The sequence below is a fragment of the Rhamphochromis longiceps genome, linkage group LG13, assembly GCF_057381845.1.
Source record: "Rhamphochromis longiceps isolate RC_006_pf linkage group LG13, R_longiceps_female_GT1.1, whole genome shotgun sequence".
NCBI classification, from domain to species: domain Eukaryota; kingdom Metazoa; phylum Chordata; class Actinopteri; order Cichliformes; family Cichlidae; genus Rhamphochromis; species Rhamphochromis longiceps.
The window spans coordinates 29,385,724-29,409,520 of record NC_140569.1 but is presented as its reverse complement, the minus strand read 5'-3'; the positions used below and the strand labels follow the sequence as shown (position 1 = coordinate 29,409,520).

At 42.4% G+C, this 23,797-nt stretch overlaps 2 protein-coding genes across 2 annotated transcripts in view; one reads left to right on the top strand and one right to left on the bottom strand.

Annotated features, from left to right (window-relative positions):
- sertad2b (SERTA domain containing 2b) overlaps positions 1-13,116 on the bottom strand; it is a 42,032-nt gene extending 28,916 nt beyond the window's left edge. The window contains exon 1 of the mRNA XM_085428959.1: positions 12,945-13,116. The gene's annotated coding sequence lies outside the window, so the exon portion shown is untranslated. The remainder of the gene's footprint in view (positions 1-12,944) is intronic.
- A 4,591-nt stretch (positions 13,117-17,707) lies between these two features.
- Positions 17,708-22,908, top strand: LOC146656078 (alpha-internexin-like). Its single transcript, XM_085427952.1, has 5 exons — positions 17,708-18,001; positions 18,867-19,097; positions 19,402-19,929; positions 21,685-21,809; positions 22,209-22,908. The coding sequence occupies exons 1-5, from the start codon at positions 17,708-17,710 to the stop codon at positions 22,381-22,383; spliced, it is 1,353 nt and encodes a 450-aa protein (XP_085284078.1). The 3' UTR covers positions 22,384-22,908.
- The last annotated feature ends 889 nt before the right edge of the window (positions 22,909-23,797 follow it).

The following is a 23,797-nucleotide window of genomic DNA, read 5'->3' as shown; positions in this document are numbered from 1 at the left end:
AAAACAGGCACATATAAAGGACCTGAGTCACAAGAGCCGTGTCATCATGACCATCTGATCTGAGCAACTCTGAAGCCCAACTTGGTAAGCAGTAGTCACAATCCACCGACAGAACAAAACATAACATAATAATGACAGGGAGGGTTTTGCTACTTGAAGACTTTACCGTTTCCTTTGAGTTAAATGAAAAGCATTTCATGCATGATCTGCAAGTTTCATTCTGAATCTGCGTGCTATGTCAGCAGCATGGCGGTGCTCAGGTCAGCACTGTTGCCTCACGGCAAGAAGGCTGTTGGTGCAAACTCGCCTTGGTTCTCCCCTGATATAGCTGCGAGCTTTTAGGAAACACAAAGGACCGACATTCAAGCTGAAACATTTCCCTGACTATTTCGCATCTACACCGGGCGTGGAAGTAGATTAAGTACGGCTGGGAATTTTACCCAGGTGTTGATCCACCCTTTAGTGTGGATGGCTGTAAACTTGCACCTTCATAAAGCTGAGGACTAATGGTGTCAATGAATCATGTGACACTGATAATAATGGAAAGATGTTCCTGGCTCCTATACATTTTTGGTTGCTGAGCTGGTTAGCAGTTGACACAGAAAGCCCCTTGCTGTACTGACTTGTATCTGCAACAATAATTCGAAAGTACCGATAAACATTTAGTGAAGATGGGAAATTGTTCTGACCTTCAGGGTGACGCTTTACAAATCAATGCAAGCTCCATGGTCCATTAATGGAGATGTCTTGAACTTCATGCAACTGATAGGTGTCTAGGTCACAATGAAACCCATGCCCAGTATTTCAGGTGGACTCCATATATGGGCAGACTGTCAAAACAGGTAGTAGTCTTTCACAATGAGTCAGCAGTCAACACAACTCATTTACCGCCCTATGATCTGTATGAGCACACCCTAAAAACACCCCAAGAGGAAAACTGGGGTGATGTGCGACATCAGATGTGATTCAGTCATTTACTTAATGAGGCTGAATGAAAAGAAACACATGCACACTCACTCAGCTGTCTGGTAACACCAAACCAGAAGCAGACACAGCATTGAGGACGTAGACGATAATATTTACATGAGATGGAGCTAAAAGTTGGATGTTGACCTTGAAAAGAAAGGTTTGACCAGATAAATCGGACTCAGACTATTTCATGGCATATGAAAGTTATTTTCAGAGCTTTGAGAGTTTCCTTGTCTTTCCCAGTGGATCTCGTTGTGCTTGGTTTTCATGACTCATCATCGCTCAATATGAATACGAATGAATATTGAATATGGAACTAGTAATTACAAATGTTTATATAAGAACTGAAAAAAAAATGTCCTCCATATTTTTCTACAAACCTCTACAAACCTTTAAAAAGGCTCAATCAGGACAGGATCTTATCGTATATCCCATTTTTTCCATTTTCTCTTTTGTCCAAAACATGAGCACACAAACACATTAGCTGCAGAAAGCCAAAGCAGCTAATTATAGTGGACAGGTCTAGCAGGGGGACTAAAATAGAGCCGTTTGTGCAACAAAATAAAATCTGTCTTCATAAAATCAGGGGGAATGCAGTCAAAGCAATGACTGGAGGGGGGAAAACACACACACGCACAAAGAACGGCCTGCTAAATATTTAGTTTAACTTTCTCCTTCACCATAGCAATTGTGAGCCAAACCAAACCTGTAAGAAAAATGCTTTGCTTCCAACCTTCTTCAGCCTAAACCGCTGAAACAAACAAACTACCACAGAAATGAAATGAAGTGAGATGTTTTGGAAGCACCACAACATGGAAAATCTGAGAATGTGAGCTGCTTCTTGAGGCATGGGAATGTTAAATAGGAAGGGAAACTGGGGAAAATGACTTGACTGAATAAAACCAAGACTAATCTGGTTCAATCCTGTCCGAGCACACTGTTCATGCACAGTTCTGGCAGCAACTCTATAGATAGATAGATGTAAGGAGGACTCTTCCATCTCTAGTACTGTACAGTTGGCTGGACAGCTCTGTTCACCCTGCACACAACAGAGCAAAAAATGTAAAAGAAAAAAGGGTGGAGGTGGGTTGCAAAGTGGCTTGCAGAAGGAAAGCAGGATAAAGCAGCTTAAAACAGCACCCCCTATATGCCAAATATAAGTGTTGCTGATTGTGACTGAGCTTGATTTCATGGCCTAGCTGAATTAACCACCAGTTTACCACCAGTCAGGCTCAATCCAGTCCACCGGAGACCAATCCAATCGGTTGGGGTTGGGCTAATCAGTGTGGTTTGACTCATCTTTAAAGTGTCCATTTCAGCCCAGTCCAAACCAGTATGTCCCAGTCTTGTCTACAACAGTCTTAATCAAATCCCTTTGTGGCAATCTGGCCCGGTAAACTGGCCCAGCACCAGTTCCAGCAGTAAACACGAGGAAACACAATACAAGCCAGAACAAACACCTGATGACACACAAACGCACACACACACAAACTGTCCTTATTCAGCAGAGGGATGTGTTTGCTTTCCTCCTCATTAATTATTGAAAAGAAAAATCCATCCAATAGCTACGAGTCATGAAAACCAGCTTCTGCCACACACACACAAAAACACACAAACACACACAAGCAAACCTAAAACACGATATGGCTGCGGCCCAAGCTGAATGTTGATATTAATTGCAGGCACAATTCCACAGTCAACACAGTTTAAAATCAGGTGATTATTGTGACCTGTCGTGATGCAGGTGTCCATTTAAAACCAACCACATGGTTAATTATCCAAACAGTAACGCAGTTTCAGTTTTACTATTAGCAGAGAAATATTGGACAGCTTAGAAAAGCAGGGAGAGCTCATGTGAAATTCTTTGCAGCAGATACCGTCCATCCACGCAGCCACTGATTGGTTTTATTACACTAAAGCACGTCTTACAGCGCTCCCAGATATTTTTAGACATCTAAATTGAGAGATGTGAGGCTAGGATGCTGCATGGGGTCGAACCGACAGGTGCGTACTCATGATCAGAAACAAAAACAACGGGATTTTAGTTATTGTAGTTCGGCCAACTTATCACGGTCAGCAGTTGGAGCTGCAGCAGTGGCTGTGACACACAACACACAGAGGCATTAAGCAACATAAAAAAGGATAACAAAATTTTTAAAAAGCTGGCTGAGAATCATCAAGTTTTGAAGTTTTCTTCAGTTTGTCAGTAACTTAGCGACAACCAGCTTTGTTTCTCCAGGAACAACTACCAGCTGGTGCCAAAAAATGTGAAAGGATAAAAAAATAATACCAGTAACAAAAACAGATATGAGAAAAGCATTAAGTGGCCAACTAGCAGGTAAGGACCTTAATCCACTAAACAATGTGAGACATGCTGCAGAATAAGACCGCTTTCCTGCTTTTCACTTGTTTAAAGCGTTCGCCTGACCAGCTGCGTGAGTTTGCTACCCAAAGGATACGCTACTGGCTTCCACACGAGTTTTAAATTATGGCGTTACACACATCATCATTCAGTCAAATGCCCAAACAGTAATCTCTCCAAATGCTACTCTGCACCACTGACACAGATATCAGCCTCCTGAATGGCAGCCAAGCTGACACAGCACTGTATAACAAAGTATATAATCATTAGGCCGTAATCATACAGTGACTGGAAGCCAAATATCCCAGTATCAGGGCTGGCATGTTAATGCTCCCTAACTGATTCGACTCATTTGCCATGCTGATTTGTTGTCCAGTTCCAGCTCAAAGCTTTCTGCAACCCTGTGTTACTGATCGTCCTGTAGGCTAGTGAGAGGAGGCTACAGCCGGTTAACAATACAGAGTTTGTACGCACTTTTAAAGAGAGTGTATATACTTAGCATACCCTTGTAATATCTTATGTTTCAGGAGGCAACGTGCTTTTAATGTCTCAGCAAACACTTTGAGTGAACACATAACATCTCTGCACACACCTTTGCAGATGGAGACTGAATGATTAACGAAATGTTTAAAGTACGACTGAACAATGAACACAGTCCTGCTCAACAGACATATTCATCTGCCAGACTCTCACAAAAACACAAATAATATAAATTGTAATTTAACTTGTTTGAAGATAGGATTCAAAATCTTAAAAGGTGTGTTTTGATATCACACAACTGTGTAGGTTTCACATTTTGGTGGAAGAAGATATGTGAACCTATATACATTTGAATTAAGGTTCATATAATTATTTATCATGGCGCTGATTATCGTTTTAAAATACTCTTACCTGGAGCCAATAAAATTCAGCTTACATACATCAAGTTCCTTAAAGGTCAGCTCACTGATTCATTGGCCAAAAACTGACAAAAAGTCTTATACCTGCAAATTTCTTAAAGCACTTTTAAAAAGAAAATACAGCAGTCTTTCTTTAAAAGTAAATACCCAGAGAGTGAGCTGCCTGGGTGGAGGTGTCCGCCCTCTGAGACCTTCTTGTTGCTATAATGCATCGTCCTTCACTGGACCATCTTTGATTAATTTGATTCAAGCCCATCATGTTTTCTTCCTCTTCTTCTCATTTCCTAGTGTATACGTAAATGTCAACAATGCAGTACTTCTGTGTGCTCAACCCTAACAGCCACCATCGCATGATCATGGTCAGAAAGTCCAACGTGGGCACATGGAACTTATTTCTCTCATCATTGCTGTCATCATCGACACGTATCACACACTCACAGAAGAAGCGCCCCCAACCCCACTCCCCTCATGACTCCCCTCTATGGTCTCTGCAGTTTCCCCAGGAGAATAATGCAGCTGACACAGAGCCCAACACACTCAGTCTCACTCCACAGCCTACAAAGTCCAAATCTGCTGCTAACAACTTGGTGCTACAACCCTCAGGCAGAGCCTTTGGACATAACTTACACCTATTCAATGTGGCTGATCTCTCTCGCTCTGACTTTGAACAGTTAGTCTTCGTTAAACAGCTGACTCCAGTCATTCCTATCGTGTTTTTCTTGCTATTAGCTTACTGGCCAGGTCATTGCAGTCCTCAATAACTTTCAGCTACAGCGAGTCTCTCGTACTGCAGATGAATCAACTTCAACTCCAGCATCATAACCTGCAACTTTATGGCTTTGGTTCTGTTCTTGAGCTCCACTGTGAGCAACAGCACTGCTCTAAGCAGAACCGGCAGCAGGTGGAGACCTGCTTTATGTTAACAACAATGACTACAGAGACCAGCTGCTGTCCAAAATGTTGGCTTTGTTGTCCATAAGAAACACACTTGGGAGACAGAATACTAATAATTTATCACTTGTCCCGAGTTCTTGGTTAATAAATTACTTCTATCTGAGAACCTCAAAGGTCCGCTGCTGTGGCTGTAGGAGAGTCTTGAAATCTATTATGATGTAACTGGAAATGGAACTGGCGATCTTAATCCTAGACCAACGGTCACCAACCTTTTTTGCGCCACGGACTGGTTTATGTCCGACAATATTTTCATGGACCAGCCTTTAAGGTGTCACGGATAAATGCAACAAAATAAAACCAGTACAAGTACCAAAAAAAGAAGATTTATTCATAACACACGGGAAAAGACCCAGAGAAACCGAGTTAATTATAAAACCGATTAAAAAATGATGCTAAAAACTGATTTAAAAAAAACCCCTGAAGACCATGAATTTCACACCCCAGCCTCAATTCTTGCTGCCCGGTACCAAACGACTCATGGACTGGTACCGGTCTGTGGCCCAGGGGTTGGGGACTGCTGCCCTAGACCATAACCTTCTAATCCAGTAAGAGTCGCGGAGTGAGTCGTGCATTCAGGAAACAATGTGTGCTCAAAAGCGGGACCTGTTCGGATATTAGGTTATTTTTGCACTCTACTAGAGCAGCTCTGAAAAATAATAATTTACAATATCGAGGAGAAAGCCCTTCAGTTCATCCCCCAGCTAAAATAATCAGTTTTTAGCTCCTCCTCCCTTTAAGCTCCCTTTATTCTGCCCAGCAAAAGATTTGAACAGGAAATGGGCGGAGCTGTGTGCCAGAGATCACCATATTAGGGATATCCCTTTTTTGTGACATCACACAGACCATAAGTTTAAAAAAGCTGTCTGAAATACAACATTTAGAGCAATCTCAAGTATGAGCTTCTGGCTAACAGGGATTACCTGCACTTACACTAACCTCATTATCTGAAACCTTAGGCATATCTAACATGAGCGGCCACAAACAGCACAATAGGTCCCCTTTAAAAAGAATATATTTATAGGACACTTGACTAAGGTGTTTACTGTACAACATTTTCTGATCATAATCTTTTCATTTCAGACGATCATCGCACCAAAAAAATTGTAGAACAGTAAACTAGTTCTGAAAAACATGCTGGTATTCATGCAGCATGATGAACCGAGTGTGTCAGAGTCGACCGCATTACGTTAGCATCGAGCAGCATTCTCGCTGTCTTACAGAGTAGGAGGAAGAGTGTGTGTGGGAGGGGGTATTCCAACTGAGTACATGATGTAACTCAGCGTAGTATACAGGTAGTGGAGCAATGAGTCAGTGTGCTAGGGGATGCAACATGATAACCTCCCAACGAGTCAACATCTGTGCAAGCGGCTCAGTTAGGAGCTCCTTATTTTCTCAATGGACACTGGAAATCTGCTCTTTACATCTGTCTGTCTTTCTCTGAATGCAGTTGTTGCTCCTGTTAAGAGGCCTGCTCTGCAAATGCTCCTTCTCTGACATCTGATCCCCTCAGTCGTGTGTGTGTGTGCGTGTACAGTATGTGTCTCCGATCTCTGCTTGTTGCGTCTTGTTTCCTGAGGATCTCTGAATCCAGCACAATGCTCCCTCAGTTATTAGATCCTAAGTGCATTGCGGTGCACGTCGTAAACATGCTGTAAGCGTAGCAGAAAACAACACCGACGCTGGTGTAATGCTGTAACACAACGTGCTTTTACCACGAGGTCTGTTCTGGGAGTTAAAATACCGCCTCGAGTTACAGTATTTTGTCTCACGACATTTCAACGCTAACTCTTGCACACAGACAAGCCCCAACGTTAAACCACCCCCTGATTTTTAAAATTCTCCTCCCATGCTGCTAAAACAGCTCTGACCCATCAGCACATGGACAAGAGACCAGTGGGCACGTTCTGTGGCGTCTAGCACACAGACGTTCCCTGGTGCCTGTGACATTGGCAGGAGTTAAAAACACAGGAATGGGGGGTGTTTTGAGGTTCAGGGAACATCTGCGGCTGTCCTGTTGGTGGATGGTGGATGGATGGTGGATTCAAACCCAGGGCCTTATTGCACCACCATGTTGCCCCTGCTCTGTTTGGCAAATATGAAATTATTCCACCACTGAAATTCTTGTCCGGTTTTCTTTCCTGAACATTTCCTGACTTTACAAGATCTCAAAAGATAAGAAAAAAAGGCATGCAGCATTCACACAATGAAGCCTTTATCGCAGCTTTACACATTCCCACACTACAAACTTGAAAAGCACATCCATGCCAATAAAAGCCTCTTAAACACATCAAAGTATCAAATATCTAAAATAAAATCTCCTACGATTGCCACTCTTTCTCCCTGTAATGTTGCACAGTTGATCTGTTGGTTTAAAAACATTAAAAATAAAGTTGTATCCGCGTCAACATGTGAGAAAGAAAGAAGGAATGAAACAAGAAAAAGTTGCTGTTTGTTTGAATAATGAAAAAGAGGTCAGTGCCTGAAGGGGCGGGGCGATGGTGAGCGCTCTGTTCAAAGTAAAAGCACTAAAAACAAAAATGCAGAGCTGCTACACAAACACACACACGACTGCTGACTGTGGCGATGGAATGAATGGTAAGGCAGCAAAATGCAAGTGTGCGTCTGTGTGTGAGTGTGCGTGTCTCCTGTTTGCACCTGCAAACCTGTAAGTGCAGTTTATGGACAGCAGTCAAACACTTACATCACACACAAGCGCTGCCACCATGAAACGCAGCAACAAAAGAGAGACGTTTTCATTACAGCTTGACAATCTGTGTCGAGTATGTTTATATCTGTGTGTATATAAAGGATGTTGAAGGTCCTAAAGCGTGCACTGGCCCTTTAAGATGATCTTCACTACATCTGCTGAAGGTCATTAAGCTTAACACCAGAAATATTATGGAACAGCTTGAGATTAGTTCTTAAGATTGAGACTTTCAAATTAGTAAATCACAGGAAAAGCACGGATGGGCATTTTCATCAGTGTCATGACCACATTATGACTTCCTTAAAAAAAACAGCAGCCACTGATTTGCCTTTTAGATATAGCTAATATCTGTTTGCATGAAGATTAGGCTTCTAATAGTCTCCAAATGTTTATATTGCTGCATAGCTACACCTCAAACAAAGACATTACAGGGACACTAAAGGACTGAGCTGCAGCTTCCCCCACTATTGAAAAACATGCTCGGTTAATACTATAATGACTGTGACAAAGCATTTACAGAGAACTATGTTAGCAGAGATATTTGCTATCTGCAGAGTTTGTCAGATTGATGGTTTTTATGCCTTTTGTGCAAAAGTACATCAGTCTAAATCAGGGGTGTCGAACTCCAGGCCTTGAGGGCCGGTGTCCTGCAGGTTTTAGATCTCACCCTGGGTCAACACACCTGAATCAAATGATTAGTTCATTACCAGGCCTCTGAGAACAAGACATGTTGAGGAGGTAGTTTAGCCATTTAAATCAGCTGTGTTGGATCAAGGACACATCTAAAACCTGCAGGTCACCGTCACGCGAGGCCTGGAGTTCGACACCTGTGGTCTAAATACTACAATACCCATGACCTCTAGGAGCCAGTGCTGTGGAGAGGGAGCCAATTACAGCTGCTTAATTTTATCGCATGAGATTAAAAAAAATTCAAACTGATTTTGATACACAGACTTAATTTCCTGACAGAATCTGAAGAACCCAGTTGTTCTTGTGGAAATGCAAATAAGGATTTAAGTTAACTTTCTTACCAGGAAGTTTTATTTGCACAACCTTACACTGTTGACTTTTTTTAATTTAAAAAAAATTATAAATACTTTGTAACACCATTGTTAATGGTTTGATGATTGAATCAGATGATTTTGATGGTAATCCAAGCTGTAGAGGCGCTCCAGCTATGAGTCACCTTACATTTTCTGTGGGAGAAATGAATGGGACTTTACTGCTGGATCAGGATTGCCCAAAATAGCAGCCACCACTTTGCAACTCTATAGCAACAGTGAGGCAGATCAAGATAAGCAAACTTTAAGTTCTATGGTAACACTGCAATGAAAAGCACTCTGTGAGTGCCTTCATTGATCCATTTCATTTGTAATGTTTGCAGTTAGAGCTTATAGTTAGCTTTCCAAGACAAGGAAATGATCTGTGGGTGCTGAAACTGATCATAGCCAATATTTGCTTGCTGAGACGTAGCTGATATGAGCGGGAGTCCAGGATGGCATTCAACAAATGGCAGTTTATGCCCACAACTGCAGGAACATGATCTGCCCCCCTGCCTGTTGTCTGACTGACCAGTGAGCTCCATCCACCCTCCAACCTGTTCAGGCTGAGTGAAACACGTTCCATATTACCAAGCTTAATACAGCATTTATGCACACAGACTTTTGGCATAAGGTCAAGGGTTCACAGGATAACCCTGCTTACTGTATAGGGGGAAAGTAGAGGGGATACCTGCTCCCTGTTAGAGCCAGCACAGTGCAGTGGAGCAACGCCAGTCTTGCTGAGGGATTATTGTGTGGTGATGCTATCATCACAACCACTCTCCCACTGTCTATTTATAGTTCACAGAGCTCTCCCTCCCTCCCTCTCTCTCTCTCTCTCTCTCTCTCTCTCTCAGTCTCTGTCACATTCTCCATACTGAATGCCAAATGCATTAAAAGCAGAAGGTCAGGAAAAACAGAACCACTAACCAGTACTTAGCGGTTTGAGCCTCAGAAACAAGTACAACACCTGTCCTCTGTCTTACACAGATTTGTACCCTGAGGTTTGCAGACTTCTTATGTTCACTTCTATGAGGCCAAGAATGCAACTTTCACCACTGGAGATTATGACACATTTGTAGGTCAAGATTTCTGCAGCTGGGAGCCAGTTTAGCTCACAGGGTGAGCAGGTGATGCTGCAAGGCTAAACGTAGCAGCCTGAGTCTGACTCCGACCTGTGGCCCTTTGCTGCTCGTTTTCCCAGGTCTCTGCCTCTTCCTGTCTACTCTTCTACTCTTGACATGAGGACAGTCAAAGAATCCTAAGTTTGAAGTGTATGGAAGAATTACAGTTGACCAGATCTGACTAGTGATTATATCCTTTTCTGATCTAACCTGTTAACATATACCAGGTCATTAGTTACCCATGTTGTGTTGCAAGTAAGGGGTAGAATTTGTGTTTGGATACCATACAACCCCAAGAAAGAATTGTTTGCCTGCTTGGACAGCAGGGACATCTTTTAGTTTCTTAACATCCACAGAGTCACCGCTGACCTGTTTAGGGTTAGAGGTAGGTTCACACCTTCCTCTTTAAATGGAACTTTACCCCAGTAGAAATGCATATCATTTTTTATGTAGCATGTGGCTTAAAGGGAACCCTGACCCCATCCCTGAGTGGCTTGCTGGATATAAAGAGGCAAAGTTCATTTCCATAATGACTTAAAACACCTGAACAGATAAGTGTCCAGAGGACTTTCAAGGTAGCCGCTCAGTGGTGAGACTTGCTTCTGGAAGGGCTTTGCATCTGTTCAGTGTGGCTACTGAAACGTTTTTGGCCCAAAGCGACTCCAGATTTGATCATCAAGGTAGCTTTTAGCAACATGGTGTTATCTTTACTGTGACGGTCAGGTTCATGATTATACTAGATCAGGTATTTCTGCTTTTTAGTGTACTGCAGGATTGTAAGTACAGCAGAGTCTTGAAAGTAGGGAAAGCGACAGCTCATGCTGGACAGTTTGCTGATTTTGCCTGCCAGACGGGCCACAGTGTCTGAGACCCAGGCTGGGAACACTGAAGAACCACAGCACCTTAATCTGGATTAGCTGCTGAGTTAGAGGCCTGGATGCTTGTGTAATCCCTTTGCCAAAGTTCCACCAGCCAGCCCCGCATTGGCCATTTGACGGCAGGAGTGTTCATTCAGGCCGGTCAGCCCGGGCTGCACTCAGATATGAAGGTCTATGCTCCTAGTGAGCAATGATGATTTAAAAAACCCAATAAACACGATCCTAAACACGCGTTTCTTCCTTCGGTTTGACATCGACGGCACATAAATTATAAGTACATGTGTGTATGAAGTCCAGGCACGAGGGAATACTGTGCCGCACTGGAGCAGCGCAGCAGCGCAGCGCGATCTGCCTGTCAGTCAGTCAGTGCTGGTGTGTGAGAGCTTAAAGACAACTCGGTTATATAATGAAGGCAGTAGCAGAACAGCAAATGAGCGCTGATTCTGTGTGAGCGTCAACTGAGAACACCGCGGTGAGTTCCTCCAACTCCAGAAGAATCAGATCTCCCTGAAAGCCCTTTAAAACTATACCCCCCCCCCCCCCCCCCCCCCCCCCAAAAAAAAAAGTTCCTGTGCTCCCTTCATGATTAAGAACTTGAAGTGACGAAGTGACGCCTTTTAATTATGGTAAATGGTAAATGGCCTGTATTTATATAGCGCTTTACTAGTCCCTAAGGACCCCAAAGCGCTTTACATATCCAGTCATCCACCCATTCACACACACATTCACACACTGGTGATGGCAAGCTACATTGTAGCCACAGCCACCCTGGGGCGCACTGACAGAGGCGAGGCTGCCGGACACTGGCGCCACCGGGCCCTCTGACCACCACCAGTAGGCAACGGGTGAAGTGTCTTGCCCAAGGACACAACGACCGAGACTGTCCAAGCCGGGGCTCGAACCGGTGTTGTGCCAAAAAGTGATTGTCTGCCAAAAACTGATTTCCGGTATTTGCCAAAAAGCAATTGCTCATATTTAAAGTGCTATAAGTAACTTGTTGGGCTATAATATGTTAAACATATGTCAAATGCATCCCTTATGGATGACATAAAGTCATCTTGAGCCACAAACAACATTCGTGTAGCAAGATACAAGCCGCAATCAGTTTTTGGCAGCGACTTTTATATAACCTTTATTTATGCAGTAAAAAAAAATCTCATTAACATTAAAAATGTATTTTGTAAGAGTAAGTTGGCCAAGAGCACAGCAGAAATGGCAGCAAATATTACAATAGTTCTGTAAAAATATGTTAAGTGGGGATAAAGGACCAGATATGGTTATAATGTAAGTACAAGTTGTAAAGATACTTAAAAAACAGATAATTTTTTAATTCTTTATGTAACCCCTTTGTATCCCCTGTTCACCGAAGTCTATTTACGAACATACGTAAAGATATTACACATAAAAAATACACAGAAACACTGGAAATCACTTTTTGGCAGACAATCACTTTTTGGCACAACACCGGCAACCTTCCGATTACAAGGCGAACTCCCAACTCTTAAGCCACGATCGCCCGTTAAACTTTTTAAACACGCAAAAATTACAATGAGCGATGTTTCATTTGTCAAACATAGGCCGATTTCAAGAGCATCGTCATTTCACACGTAAAACACATCTGCGCGCTTGACCTGTTATGCATTATCGTTCAGCAGCATGTTCGCTCCATAAATCGCTATTTTTCCAGTGAAGTTTGGCGCTGAACTGTCTACGCGCGTTATGATCGTGCGTAACGGGAATTCCACGCTGCGCTTTTCCACTTCTGACAGCCTCTGCTGATGTACACAGGCAACGTACTTGCTCCTTCTTTGAACCAGTTTATGATGGGTTATTGTTTTTTTTCTTACAATGCTGAAAGCTACTTGTGGAGATGTTTAAGGTGTTAAAGATAAGAAGACTCATAGAGATGGAAACATAAACACAAAAATACATCACTTACGATCACAACCAAGAGGAGCCCCAGACAGCGAGTGTCTGTACAAGAGTTCATGATGCAGTTTCAGACACTCACCCTGTATGGCAGATCCGTCCAGCACGGTGCTGAAGTAGAAAAATGGATTTGAAAAAATGGACTCTGAAGCTTCTGTGATGGGAGAAAGGTCACACGGCCAATGCCGGGATGTCTAATTTCTGTTCTACCTAAAATCTGGTGGACTACGTACGGGCTCAGTCCAACGTCTCCAATGTCACACAGACCGCCGCCAATGCGAAGTCTTGTAATATCAGCCAGCCTCGTGCTGCATTCAAGTGTCATGGGACAAATAATATTCTTTGAATTCTGCTCCTGAACGAAAAGAAATCACTCAGTGTGGAGGTTCAGTTGCCTACGAAAGCCTATTAAACATATTATACATGTGGTTCATAACACGGAGATGTGTTTTGTAAAATTCGCCATGTTTCAGTCTGACTTTGAGTCTGTTTATCAGTCGTTTGTTCCTGAAGTCCGTGAACGCGTCACACTTCGCTCTGTGACAGACATGTCGTGCAGTGACTCAGAGCTGAGTCACTGTTTCGTGTCCCGCCCACACAGCGGTGGCGGCCAATCGCGCCTGTGCGGAAGCGGGTACGGCGGCGAGGAGTCACGCAGCCCTCAACAGTAACTCAGTGTGCAGTTTAAAGGGACGCCAGCCCCGTACACACACCCACCCTCACTCCAAGCTCCCGCTCCGTCCACGGAAATCGTTCCCATTGACCATTAAAGGCAGGTGGGTGGGAGCGCAGGGGACACATTCACATAAATATAAAGAAACATGAAGGATGATTTCTGAGTCAGTGAATTCAGACCAAAGACTGACTTGCATTGGCCACAGTCTGTGAAATCTATGGATGACATGTATCCTCCCAGTTTGGGGGGGGAAACAGATCTTGTTGGTCCAGATGAAACTTAATGCTTAATGCTTAACGTGCCCTGTGGAGCACCTTTTTCATTTTTTATTCCTAAATTCTGACCTGAGCAGGTAGCTCCTGTCCATTTATGCAGCTCTTGGTGGAAACCCTCTAAAAGAAAAGTGTCAGTGTGTAGAGAAGACTGTAAGCTAAGAACCAAACCCTCAGAATATAGTTGGATTTGAGCATTTAAATGGGGCTTTCACAGTTGACGGGTCGTGGTCAGTCTTCATTCTGCCTGGCTACAGGTTGGGGAAGGTGCAGGCGTCCTGCAGACTAGAGATGATACTTTGTGTGTCATAGGTAGGAAGACATATCACGGCCATCTGATGGTCGAGGTATAAAACCACTGTCACCTCTATTTCTTATATGAAATAGCTCTTTCACGCAGGAGCTACTTTGGAGAATGGACTTCATTTTTGCTGTCGTTACTGAGCTGCTTCTCCTAGAGTGTTGAAAGATATCCGTGGACATGCCTGATTGCACTCCACCCTGCTGGATCCCTTACGGGGCCTCATGCAGCTGGCTTTGGCTGGGAGATAATATCCTACTGTGTGCTGGCAGCATCACTGAGAGGTTAATCTTCCAAAACTGGAGTTTTACCCCATAAGATTGTTGTAATTCTCTTTTTCTTCCCATGTCCATCTCTTTTGTATCTACCTGATATTTCTGTCTGATGTCATAGAGTTTGTAGCGGCTCAGTTCTTCTGATGCTTGCCTGTTTCTGGGCTTCTTCCGCATAACAATCGGGGACTTTTACCTGACAGTCTTTGTCGTAACCCTGCAGAGGTCTTAGGGAGAAGCATTTAGTCCTGGGAGTTGTTCTGCATGGTGCACTTTGGTTGTGTGCCGAATGTTTTTGCTGGTCTGCAGCAGTTTGGGAGCTGTCAAGGATCTTCTGAAGCTACACTAATATATTTTTCTACAAGGACTTCTTCATCATTAACGCCCCTGTGTTAGCGCTCTCAGCACTGCTTAGTAAGGCTCTGAGGACAAGTATGAGTGGCCGACCATAGCAGGTAGTTTCTGGAGCAGCGTTTAGTTTCACTTTCCCACTGTAGAGTGATGATTTGTAGACAGCAATGAAGCTGGAGGCAGTTTTACAAATATGTCTGTGGAATAAAAACTGAACTGTAAGCTAACTGGGCCACACAGTGGCACAGCGATTAGCACTGTTGCCTCACAGCAAGAAGGTCCTCAGTTTGATTCCACCATCTGGCTGGTTCCTTGTGTTAGGTTAGGCTGCTTAGGTTAACTAGAGATTCTAAATTACCCATGAGTGCAAATGGTTTTAGCCCTTCGATAGACTGGTGACCTGACCAGGGTGTACCCTGCCTAGTCCTATGGTAGCTGGGACAGGCTCCAGCACCCCCACGACCCTAGTAAGGATAAGTGGAAGAAAATGGACGGATCTAAACTGTGGTCTGACCAGCAACCATAGTTATCTGACTGTTAGTGAGCTGAAAAATGGTTTAAAAAAAAAAAAGCTTTGCCACTCAGTAACTGGTGCTCCAACGAGTTTCTGACTTCACCTATTTCACTTCCTATAAAACTGACAAGAAACAGAAATAGCAGTGGGATGCAGTTCAAGTAATACACGATCATTTTGAACTCTCAAATTCAAGTCAGCGCTTCATTTTTAGATTTGTCTGAATGAAAACACACACACACACACACACACACACACACACACACACACACACACACACACACACACACACACACACACACACACAATTGGACAGTATTAGCGTTGAACTTCTAAAGTGTGAGATGTGTGGAAAATAACTCTGGATTTCTGTGACATCTACTGGAAATGTGAAGGAACTGCATTATAAATTTCTTTTTGTTTTTATTGCCCCAGACCAGTATAAGTAATCATCAACCACAACAGTGTAGCTGTTATTGTTTTCACGTTGTCAGTGTGTGTATGTGTGTGACATTAAAAAAAGCCCTCTGAAAGTCCTCAAATGTGCCTTTGGAGTGTTTAATGCAGCAGTACCCAGGAGACAAACACGTGAAAAAGCCCCAAACTCTTTAGGGAGAGCTTCTGAAACTAATAAGAATCGTTATGGTTGACAAAAATCCACCTATGCTGGAATTTCCATTGAGTGGACAAAGTAAAAACATCCTTAGAGATAGGATCTTCGTAAGGATTACAAAAATAAAAACATTTACAAGCAGACACCAAGTTCCCCATGAAATGCATAATAACTGAGACATTTTACAATTTAATGAGGAATAGCCCACCTTGATTTTGTTGGCAGCAACATAACTCAAAAAAGGCCCTGACATTAACCACATCAGCCCTCCCTGTGTTGTCAGTAAGCTATGACACATTAAAGGACATCAGCTGAGCATTTGCGCACTGGTTGCAGTCTCCGTGCACGAAAATAAGAAAACTTGTGAGAAACTCACAACAAGAAACTGTGTTGATGTGATGTGCTGGAAGTGAGACGGATGAAAGAGTTAGTTTAGGTAAGCTGATATGTAGCAGGATTTATCCAGACGATTAAAATTTGGCGTTTACGTGGAGATCCACGATAAATATTTGTTTGGACTTTTTTGGGTTACCGCTTTCTGATTCGTGTCCTGCTGCGCCCTCAGGCGGTGGGGGCGTGCACAACCGCAAATACTCCTGGGAAATGTTGGCGTTCAGTCACACTGATTGTATTAATGTGACATAGCTTCAGTTTGCATGTGAATTCATTTAGAGGAAGTCTCTTTTACGGCACTGATGTTCATGTGTTTGCAGACACACGCCGGTTCGGTGAGCTACAGGCGACGAATGAAAAGATGTAAGAGCTGAACCACCACAACGTATGTTGCTAAACAGACTTTGGTGAACAGGTATTACAAAGGGGTATATATAAAATTAAAAAATTACCTGTTTTTCAAGTATCTTTGTGACTGTGTTATTGTACTTACGTTATAATTTCTGTAACTGTGAGACATCTGCTGCTGCCTATCTTGGCCAGGTCTCCCTTGAAAAAGAGGTTTTTAATCTCAATGGGATCTTCCTGGTTAAATAAAGGTTAATAAATAAATAAATTATAATCAATCAGCTCCCTTTTGTCCACTTTATATATTTACAGAACTATTTTTGCATTTGTTGCAATTTCAGCTGTCCTCTTGGCCAGATTACTCTTAAAAGAGACATTTTTAAAGTCAACAATTTTTTTTTAACTGCATACATAAAGGATACATAAAACTCACTGCCAAAAACTGATTGCGGCTTCTACCTTGTTACAGGAATGTTGTTTGTTGCTCAAGATGACGTGATATCATTCATGATACATTTGACATATGTTTCACATATTATACACCAACAAGTTATTTATAGCAGTTTAAATACAAGCAATCCGTTTTTGGCAGAACACCATCATTTGATTTGGGCCCGAGGAAGACAGGAAGACTCATGTTCGTCTCTTTCTGTCAGACAATTTTTTTCACGTCTCTGAATTTAAGCGACTTTTGCTTGGCTCATACTACAAACTTTTCTTCTTTCTCCCCTCAACCACAGAGCTTGATCTGCGCTAATAACAAGTATCCATCAAACAAGACACACACACGCACAAACACGCGCGCGCGCACACACACACGCACAGATAAGGAGAGGTGAAGTCTTCGTGGCTAATTCCATCTGTTCCTTCATGTTTTGTTTTCTCAGTGCACACAAAATAAAACACAGACGAAGTTGAAATATGGGAAAAAGTTATCAGCTTGATTTTTCTTTTCTTGAATGGCTAAACTTCGTTCAGCGTGTTCGTTCCGCTGGGCAATTATTACCATTCCCGCTGTGCGTAAATGGTTCGCTCCACCCGCAGTTTTATAAGCTCCTGAAAATCTCTTTACGCGTCACGGTGTTATCTCTGAGTCACAGCAAAGATGAGCTACGGAGACCGCTACACGTCGTCCTCCTATCGGAAGATTTTCGGGGATTCTCCGAGATTCCCCGTCTCTTCCTCTCGCATGAGCGGTGGGTCTCCGCGGGGCTCCCCGAGCCTTCGATCCATGGCAGCGTCGCGCAACAGCGCGTCCTCTGTGACCCTGTACAGACGGGGAGGACGGACCTCCACCTCTTTCTCTACGGTGCCTACCGCCTCCCTAGACTTGTCCCAGACCTCCGTGGTCAGCAATGAGTTCAAAGTGATCAGAACCAACGAGAAGGAGCAGCTGCAGGTAGGTGTGATCACAGCCCGAGAAACGAAGAGGAGTTGCAGGAAAGAATGCGCAGCAGTGTAAAGGGGCCACCCCTGACGACGAGCTCACCGTGGACCGTTACACCTTACTGTTTACTTACCTGCGTAGTTCAGACAAGGTTGCAAGACTTAATGACAAAGAAGCAGATACTTCCCTCCGAGTTAGATGAAGACCAAAATAGAGCCCAAAGGAAAGTGACAGATTAATTCTGAAGGGCAGCAGACACATTCTGGACATGGATACAACAACTGCTAACACGAGAGCCAACTTTGTTGGCCAGTAAATAAATAAATAAATAAATAGATAAATGCGCCTGTTTCTAAAGGACTTTGGGTCAGCTTCTGTTGTTTAAATGTGTTATTAACAAAATAGATGTGACAGTCAACAAAAAAGCTTCTGACATTTTTTACAGTGCATGTTTAAGGTATAATTATTCATTTATTATCAAAAAAATTATTTAACATTATAGAGTGGGCTACATACTGAAGTTAGAGGACAGAAACAAAGTGGACTGATTCTTATATAGCGCTTCTACTCTCCCAGAGCACTAAGCGCTTTATACAACATGCCACATTCACACAAGCACTTTCTTCTATTCTTTTAAGTGATTTCTAACTAACATTCACACTCCGATCTATGCATTGGAGAGTAACTTGGGTTAGTATCTTGCCCAAGGATATTGGGCATGCAGACGGGGGGAGCCAGGAATCGAACCACCGATCAGCAGATGATCTGCTCTACTTCTTAAGCTACAGCCACAGGCAGCTTCCGGTTTGCTGCCTGTCATGTATTGAATATGCCAAATATTTTTTGGTAGTAAAAAAGTGTTTATTCTGTTGCACAGGGTCTCAATGACCGCTTTGCCATGTTCATCGATAAAGTCAGACACCTGGAGCAGCAGAATAAAGTGTTGGAGACAGAGCTGGTGACCCTGCGGCAGAAGCAGAGCGAGCGGCCCCACGTCGCTCATCTCTACCAGCAGGAGATGAGGGACCTGCGCTCGCAGCTGGAGGAGCTGAACAGGGAAAAGAACCGAGTGCTGATCGAGAGGAACAACATGGAGGACGAGCTGCAGGTGAGAGAAAAGGGCAGGTTTGAAGAGGCAAAAGGAAGAAGTTTCTCCTCTGTTCGAATTTGAGTTAAAACAAACAAAAACATAGACTGTACTTAAAAATGGACACAAACATTTAAATGGATGGTATTAAAGAGATCATCTCCAGCACAGTTGTTACAAAGGGGGGAAATAAGAGGAACTGCAGTTTTTAGCTTGATTCTTTCAGGCGTGAAGGGGGCAGCTTATTTCAGAGCTAGAATCCACATTAGAATCAAACTTCTAGCACTTTCTCACTTCTTAACCCTGCTGTTTTGTCTCATTTTAGAAGCTAAGTGCAAAGTATGATGAGGAGGTGAGAGCGAGGGAAGAAGCTGAACAGACCCTGAGGTCCTTCAGAAAAGACGTGGACGATGCCGCCACTGTCCGCCTGGACCTGGAGCGCAGGGTGGAGTCCCTGATGGACGAAATCGCCTTCCTCAAGAAAGTCCACGAGGAAGAAATTGAGGAGCTGAGCAGCATGATGGAGGCGCAGCAGGTCTCTGTGGAGGTTGAGCTCGCCAAACCAGACCTCACCTCAGCGCTGAAGGAGATCCGCAACCAGTACGAGTCCATTGCCTCCAAGAACTTGCAGTCGGCTGAGGAGTGGTACAAGAGCAAGTTTGCGAGCCTCAGCGAGCAGGCCACGAGGAGCAACGAGGCCATGAGGGCCAGCAGGGAGGAGATCAGTGAGTTCAGGAGGCAGCTCCAGTCCAAGACCATTGAGATAGAGACCCTAAGGGGTGCCAACGAGTCTCTGGAGAGGCAGATCTCAGAGATGGAGGATACACACAATGCTGAAGTCACAGCAATGCAGGCAAGCAAACAGTACCTTTAAAGCAGTCTTTTGTACATTATGTTATGATTCATGCATAAACCTACAGTTAAAGCAGAACTAGAACCACAAATTCCATGCAGTTTTTGTGAGACATAAACAGCAACCATAAGAGGCAGAAATACTGTGCTACTCATATACGCTCGCTGGATGAAGGATTATTCGATCAAATCTGAGTAAGAACTGAAACTGTAAAAAGCCAAAATTGAGACAACTTTTTTTTTAAATCGTTTGGGAGAAATCCTGGAAGGAGGTCATAATTATCTATAAACCTGTAGAATAATAGGATTGAAAGTCTGCAGATATCAAGGTCAAGTTAATCATCAATTATGTCACAGCTTGAGTAAAGCTTTTGGCTAACATCACACACCCCGGTGTCCCCATGGTGTCAAGGATTTAGTAGAAGGAATCCAGCATACAGATAATCCTACAGAATAATTGTGATCAAAGACTCTCTGAAAGCTATTTTTTAAATACTCTCAGGGTTTACCGTGACATTCATTCAATAATTAGATCAGATTGATGGTGTGCCTGTTAATTAGAACCCATTTCTTATTTTTTATGTATCTCAACTAAAACCCAATCTGAACAACTCAACTGTAAACATAATGGAAAAAATTTACAGCCACACTCAAAGTTTTAGCTAAAGATAGGCTTAGCCTTGGTTGTTTAAACCCATAACTTCCTTACACTTCATGTAACTATTGCAAATTAACAGCCCTCAGCATCTTAGTGGTGTTCGCTTTATTAAATATTTTTCAGGCATACCTGAACATGACATGCACATCTGATTATCTCTTTCTCTAACTGAAATTTGGGGGCTTGGGTTTTATTTTTGTGTCTGCCACTACCAAACCCACCACTGACCACTGGAAATTGACCACTCATCTTTATTTGAGAAGATGCAATATTCACTACAATATAGTTCAATGAAGAAGAAAACTACCACTTTCATGTTTGTACTATTAAAAACGATGCTATGGCGGTGAGATTGTTAGCTTAGTTTAGCATAAATTAGATCATAAAGAAACAGGGGGACTCTGAGAGCCTCCTTATGAATCAGAAAAAAGGCATATTATTCAGTGAGCTTTAGAGATGCTAATAAAAGCATTTATTACATTTGGAAAGGTCCATGCTAGTTGGGTTTTTTTTTTTTTCATGTGCTAGGCTATGCAAGCTACTTGCTAGCTTTAGCTTCAGAATTAGCAACATTTTTTCCTCTAACAACAAAAAATTTAAAAACAAATTCACAAAATTATGTATTGAGGCTAAAATAGGGGGACACTTGACTATCTGTAAAAAGTTCTGGCTCTGTTTTTTGGGGAAATGAATATTTAAAACATGTGTAAGCTGTGGCACAGAGTTGACCTTTGGTGTGTGGTCGGCAGTCTAATCAGCCTCTGTGGCTGTAGCAGTTCTAGTGAATTAAGTCTGAATGTCTATTAGCTTAACATCTGACCTGCTCAGTCGGATACCGGAAGGCCATCTGGCTTTCACTGGCTTTTTACGGGCAGTAAAGCTTAGTCCAAAGGTTGTTGAGACAAAAAGGAAATCCCTTAATAAACTTTAGAGGCGTCTTTATTACAGGAAACTACAGGAAAAAGAAATATCACAGAAAATGACTCAGAAAACAGAAAAAGTACGGCTACTGATTTAAAAAAAAACAACTCTGTTTTGGTGTCATTCATTTGACAGTGCTGATATTCTACATCTATTGTCTCATTTCCATTGTAACAGGACACTATTAGCCAATTGGATACTGAGTTGAGGAACCTGAAGAGCGAGATGGCTCATCATCTGAGAGAGTATCAAGACCTGCTCAATGTCAAGATGGCCCTGGACATCGAGATCGCTGCTTATAGGTGCTAAGTGGATTCAAGAAAATGCAACCCTATCTTTTAGCTTAAAGAGCAAATAACATATGTATTGATTAAAGGTATTGCTTTAGTTCAAAGACCACGCAGAATAGCACTGTCTGATGAGGTTTTCCCAAAATAAAGTTCAAATAAACCCTCTTCAAGTTACATGTACTCCCTCAGTCTCATTGAAACTATAACTACGAATACATAAATATCGTTCCTAACAATTAATTGGCACGTCCATACAGTAGGGAGGCTTTAATTTACCCTCATACCAGTTGCAGAAAAGTAAATGTCAGTGTGTTAACCTTTTATTGAAGTTCCTCTGAAAATCAAACTGGCTATCTCTTGATGTACTCTATTTGTGTGCAGCTTGACATTTGTTTCCTATGATCCTATAAGGAAACTGCTGGAAGGGGAGGAGACCCACTTTAACTCAGGGATGTCCTTCAACTACACCTACCAACCTCGAACCTCAACCAGCTCCTCCAGGAGGGAGAAAGAAGGAGGCGCGAAGGAAAGCTTCAAAGACGTCAGCGAGGATAAAGACGAGGCGGACATCAACTCCAACAACTGAAGATATACGGGGAAATCTGACATCATAGTTGTTAAGTCTGAAACAGACGTTTTGGAAGTAGTCTCTAAAGTCAGTGTTTTGAGTCATAGTCAGCATCCTGTATTTGACATTTTTGTTGTAGTTTTAAATATCTCCATTAACAACCGAAGAGAGCTAACATGACACTCCAAACATTAACCTTAGTACTAAATGTTAATGGGGAATCTTTCATTTTGCTGCTGCAGTTTCATGCACTCAAACCTGTATGAAATGAGGAAACAGACATTGCTTAGACTTGAAGGCATGGAGTTTATTTACCCACAAATTAAGGTTGTCAGTTCCACTTGGATATCACTAAAATGATAAGCAAATAAAATTACATGACTGGAACTGTGGTTTCTTATGATGACTCGAGGTGGCAGACAGATGTTATACTTTAATGAATGGAACAATAAATCTAGCTTCTCCAACTTCTTTCGTGAGTTTCTAACAATTATCAACAAGCTCCTAATCATGTGTTAAGCAAATAACTGTCGCCACATGCTTTCTATAATCTAATGCAGGGGTGGTGATCATAAGGCTTGGCTTTGCTTGGAAAAGACTCCAATCTGGCTCACTGCATGGCTTTGGAAAAATAGTTAATAGAAAATCAAATGATGGAAAGTTCATGTTTTTTTCACTACCTACCATAGAAAAAATATTTGTGAATGATTTTACAAGGTAATCTGGGCAACCAGAACCTTTTCTACAATTGTACACATTTATTTCTTACAATGAAAACCCAAAAAGTCGTGCTGGCATATTTCTTTCATTTACTATAGCTGCTTTGGTTTTTTTTTGTTTTTTTAAACATGTAGAAACACAGATGCAAGGTTAAAATTGTCCCTTTTCTTATATTAACCTCCTAGGACCTGGCGTCCACAAATGTTGACATCACACTTTGGGTTATTTAGACCAAAATACTCAATTTTGCTGTACAAGGGCCTGATATCCACTTACGAGGACATTATACTGCTACTGTTCTAGCAAAATTTTAAACGAATATCCTCATATGTGGCTCTTATTTTTGTTAGAAACAAAAATTGGGCAAAAAAAAAAAAATCTGCTTCTTTGTTTTTACATTCATCAGGACCCAATCAGCCCAAATATCAAATAGAAATTAAAAATGCATGCTGTGGAAGAGTTCGGGTCTTAGGAGGTTAAAACATTTCAGAGACTAAATGAGCAGTTAAACCTCTTTACACTGACAAAGAGGAGAGTTTGACTTTGAGACAACAGTTGTGATTTGCCACTTTATATATGACTGACTTGAACTGGAACGGTCCACTTTAAATGCAAAATGAGTTTGACGTCCCTGATCTACAGGCTTTTATTGCACAGTATGTAGTGGCAGCATGTGCGTCACTGGTGGAACATTGACACTAGTGTCATTTCC

Excerpts from the sequence above, each read along its gene's own strand:
- LOC146656078 (XM_085427952.1), top strand. The coding sequence starts at position 17,708 with ATGAGCTACGGAGACCGCTACACGTCGTCCTCCTATCGGAAGATTTTC. Across the intron at positions 19,098-19,401 it reads ACATGGAGGACGAGCTGCAG|AAGCTAAGTGCAAAGTATGA; the intron begins GTGAGAGAAAAG and ends GTCTCATTTTAG. Across the intron at positions 21,810-22,208 it reads ATCGAGATCGCTGCTTATAG|GAAACTGCTGGAAGGGGAGG; the intron begins GTGCTAAGTGGA and ends TGATCCTATAAG.